At 37.9% G+C, this 4576-nt stretch overlaps 1 protein-coding gene across 3 annotated transcripts in view; it reads left to right on the forward strand.

Annotated features, from left to right (window-relative positions):
* cep192 (centrosomal protein 192) overlaps positions 1–4576 on the forward strand; it is a 47772-nt gene that overhangs the window by 10740 nt on the left and 32456 nt on the right. For all 3 annotated transcript variants that reach the window (XM_014010851.1, XM_014010849.1, XM_014010850.1), the window contains exons 5-9: positions 1360–1421; positions 1669–1783; positions 1905–2020; positions 2088–2177; positions 4204–4356. In XM_014010851.1, the coding sequence (XP_013866305.1) occupies positions 1360–1421; positions 1669–1783; positions 1905–2020; positions 2088–2177; positions 4204–4356 (536 nt within the window). The remainder of the gene's footprint in view (positions 1–1359; positions 1422–1668; positions 1784–1904; positions 2021–2087; positions 2178–4203; positions 4357–4576) is intronic.

Consider the following 4576-nt stretch of genomic DNA (forward strand, 5'->3'; position numbering starts at 1 on the left):
TGTTTTCAACTGAGGGGCTTTGATATATTTAATTAAAATAAATTATAGCAGAGGAAGTTCTCTGCACAGAAAAAAATATTTTTACTGTTTTTTTAATCAAACTGACAAGTTTCTCCAGTAAAATTATTGTGTAATTTAAAGGCATTGAAACATCTGGTTAAATTTAGAAAATATTATGATTAACTACAAACATCTGAAGCTGACTCAGAGAACTCTGTGATTTTAGAAAAAATAAAAGTCAAATGTAGACACGTCTTTAAAAGACCCTCCTCCTCCTCCCCACCACCCCGCGCAGCTGCGGTCAGCGCACCTCCTCTTCACCCCACCCGCGTGATTAATACTGATTTTTTGCGCAAATTATAAACTTTTGACGTTCATTAAACACGTTAAACATGTAAAGGGGTTGACATGTATGAACTCCTGGGCTGGTCAGAGCCGAGCTGCAGGTGGACATGTTCGCTGCACCTCGCTTTAAAAACAGTCAGCTGATCTGTCGCGGTTTTGTTGCGCTCGTGACGTGAACACACGGGGAAATGCTGCAAAGTGCTTTTAGAAATATAAAAAATATAAAATATGACGTAATCCTCGGTGGAAAATAGTCCAGGAGATGCGGGAGGTGTTCACCTGCAGCTGAGTGAAGCTGACCCCCCACCCACAGAGAAAGAAAAAAAGGCAGTAATTATTGTTAAGGTAGTAAGCATGCTGTGGCTTCACCTGTCACACTTTCTTTTAAAGAAAGAAAAAGTAGCTTACRAAGCTGTCGCATCGGTGCTACGTGATTAAAAGCAGAGCTGCGCGTCTAATCTCACACACGTCTTCCTATCTTTGTGAGGACCACACACAGCACTCAGCCTCACTCTGCGCCGTCTTTTTTCCCCAAGTTTGGTGAGAGGTGGATATGGAGGGTCGCAAAAAATAGCTCTCGACTTGATCTGGCCTTATTTAAATAAAAATGACTACATGCCGTGAAATTCTTAGAGGGGCGGCTTGTCTCGTTGTATAATGGTAGGGGAAACACTGCGGGTGTAGATCTTTTACTGATTTGTTTTACTTTAGACCGAGTCAAAAGGGTAAAAGCAGACTTTTTAATAGTGGATATTAATCAAACCTTTTGGGGTTGCTGGGTTTCTTACAATAATAATGCCAGAATAAAAAAAAAAAAAGGCTGAATATAGCTTTAATTGCATGCACTTCTGGAAATTAGTTGTAGTTGTTACGGTCCACTATCACTGTTTCAGACAGTGATAACTTTGATATTAAGAAGTCATCTGTCATTAATGTTCTGGAAATGCACTTCCTGGTTGTGGCACTAATACATGTTTAAATACTAATGAAGGTCAATGATGCCACTTTTGACAGATTTGTCAACGGGCCTTTTGATGTTTGCTCAACTGGAACAGAAGAGTGGTGCAGATGTAAAGGTACCAGTTTTGTTTGTTCACTGCTGGATGATCAGTTTGTTTATAATCATCTTTGTAATTGTAATTATTTGCCTCCTAATTTAGATATTTTTTTATATTGAATGTGTGTGAGAGAAATATTTTGCATATACGTATTCTCCACTTAAAATGTGTACATAATGTCTAACTCAGACTGGTAGTTTGTAATTATACAAAGAGTTTTTCTTGTGTTGTTGTTCCTCACATTACATTTCACACACCTGTTCAGGCCTTATCTGCTGCAGCTGAGGACAGTGACAGTGACCATTTCAGTGGCAGTAACTCGAGTTTCCTGGCCAATGAAAAGCTGATGTCTGTGGACAGCATGAACAGTGATATCACAGGTATGACTAACACATTTACTCATCACTTTAAGAGCTTACTGTGAGAGTTTGAATACAGTCAGCCTATCTAACTTAATCCTAGTCTGTGATTGAGACATTCATGAATGCATTTGTCCATTAGATGATGACATGGATTTAGTCAACCTGCCTGAAGGAGAATTGGAGCTTTATTTTAATAAATTGGTCCRTCCTGCAATGCAGAGAGGCAGAGTGGAGGGGCAGGAGATCCCTGTTACGGTGAGACTCCAAACACAAAGACAGGTTTTTATTTTATTCTGTATATTAATATAATGTCATTACACAGGGAAGTGGAGGAGCTGCTGATGACGCATCAGATTCAGGTTCTAAAGAGGCGGAGCAACAAAGACAACACTTCTTTGATCAGTATGATCAGGTGAAAACATTTATGTGGTTCTGGCTCCACAAGTGTCTCCTAATTTTTTTTCTTCTGCTAATCAACTTGTTAATTTCAAGTAGGAATCTCTGTTGTTTTACAACAAAACATGATCATTTAATAACTGAATCAAATCAGACATTTCTATTTACTATAAAGTTGTTTTTTCTTTTCTTTTTTTGTTCACGTAAATCTAGCCTGTAGGCTGTCAGCAGCAATCAGTGATTGATACTGAACAACAAGTGACACCCTCTTCTTCTGACAAACCTGTTGACGTTTCCATTACCAGCACTATGGAGTTGTAGTGTTTTTTGTGAAACATCTTCTAGAAGAAATAGTTAAACGTCAGTAATGAATCTTGCCTTTCAGACACATTATCCTGAACAATTAGACGACAAATAGTTTATTCTGTTCCCAAAACCTAAACGGATAAAGACTTGCAGCTGTCCTCACAAACAGCTGTAAGCACAAGTACCAATAAGAAACTTATTTGAGTAAAAGTCATAAAACTGCTCACAATGGGCATCATGCACAACACACATTCAACACATTTTTGTATTCTTATCCTAAATGTCTCTTACTTTTGCTCGTACAAAAATGCCACGTCAGATTCAACAAACTCTTCTATCTTCAGGAAAAGTGTATAAATGAGCAGCGTAAACTGATGAATGTGTATCCAGGTGTTCGTGCACGAGGAGAGGAGATTAAAAAAAGGAGAGGAGATTAGCATAATTACCACCCTAAAAACACCATATAAGGATATTTGTTCCTGCCCCAGATACCAGGAAGTGTCCATTCATAAATGACATCACAAAGTAGCCTAAAAAAGAAGAACTTTACAAATTTGCAGATTGAAGTCCTGCTCTCAGAGATCCAGAAAAGAAAATCTCTCATCTTTAGCAGCGTCAGCTGTGGAATTAAACCAGGACCTGCTAAAGCTAAGGGATGAAATGACGACTGCTGTTAATGTTGTGTCTCCCGTGGGTCATATATAGTCACAGAAATAAAATAAAATACACGACAGGTCTGGACCACACGTGAATTTTTTTCATATCTGGAAAAAAAAAATCTAAAAATACGAGAAAATTGGTGAATGCTACAAGATCTCCTTAATCACTCGTATGCTCAACTTAAGAACAAAACTGTTGGTACAAACAATTCTTGCATGAGGCCCATTAATTGGAAAATAAAAGTGCTTTTACACACACTCTAAGAAATCAAGGGTTGAATTTACTCAAGCAAACTAGTTCCACTGAACTGAGTTTAATAAATTGAGCAATTTCCATCATTCAATATAAAAATCTTGATTAGGTCAAACAGTAAACAACAGTCAACAACAATAGGTATGAGAGACTGGTCCCTTTTTTATTAGTAACCAATGGGTTACAATGATAAAAAAATTTGTTTTTTAACATAAACATAATAATATTCTACAATTATTAAATAATAAAATATAAGACCCTTAAAAGTGACCTCAATAAATATAGCAAAAACAAAAATATATTTTTAAAACTTAAAATAACTATTCAAGATCACTGAAGGTATTTTTGCTGGATCCAAGCACTGCTGGATATAAATTCTGAGTGGACTACCRGATAATATCGCTTATATCGGAGTGCTTATATCGGAGATTTTAGATGTAGGCTGATATAATCCGATATTAATTTTTTGGCTAATATTCTGATTTTTGTTATCGGATCGGGACACTCCTAATATTGGATTTGCATCCTGAAGTTGAGTTCTGTTAAATAAAGAGAGGAGATAAAGGAAATAGATATGCTGCCCTGCTCAACCACATCCTTCAAATAAATTTACTGAACTGATATATGACTTGTTACAGAAAGTTTTTGTCCCAATGTTGGCTGACATATCTCTAATGTCCTCAGCTTCACMGGGCCCACTGTTACCAATCTCTAGTTCTTTACCTTAGGTCACATGACCATGTAGKTGAAGTGCTTTTACTGTTGGTGTCGTGATTGTGCCACACTGTTTCACTTGTGTGGCTGTTATTTATTTTTTYCCCCAGGAGGACTTCCAGATGCCTGACGTGCGCCTTGCTGCTACAGGCATGGACTCCTGTCCAGCCAGTGATGAGGACACTGAGGATGAGCTGGAGTCAGCGAGAAGGAACCGGAACGTTAGCAGGACACGACTGCAACCAAGCACATCCAGACAGCTGGTCAGGATTTAATTATCTACATCTACAGATTTTCTGAGGTTCTGCTGTAATGTCTGTGGCAGACTTTGTTCAAAACATCCCTGTTCAGCCCAGTTCTGTACAGCTCAGCTTGTAGTTTTAGTGAGTGGTGTGAGCCTTTAAATCCTTGTCCTGATGCATCTCAGTAATCCAGGTAAAAAATCAAAAAGAAAAAAAATTGTATAGGTCTTCTGGACGGGTT

This window comes from Austrofundulus limnaeus, unplaced genomic scaffold (assembly GCF_001266775.1).
Source record: "Austrofundulus limnaeus strain Quisiro unplaced genomic scaffold, Austrofundulus_limnaeus-1.0 Scaffold74, whole genome shotgun sequence".
Classification (NCBI taxonomy): Eukaryota; Metazoa; Chordata; class Actinopteri; order Cyprinodontiformes; family Rivulidae; genus Austrofundulus; species Austrofundulus limnaeus.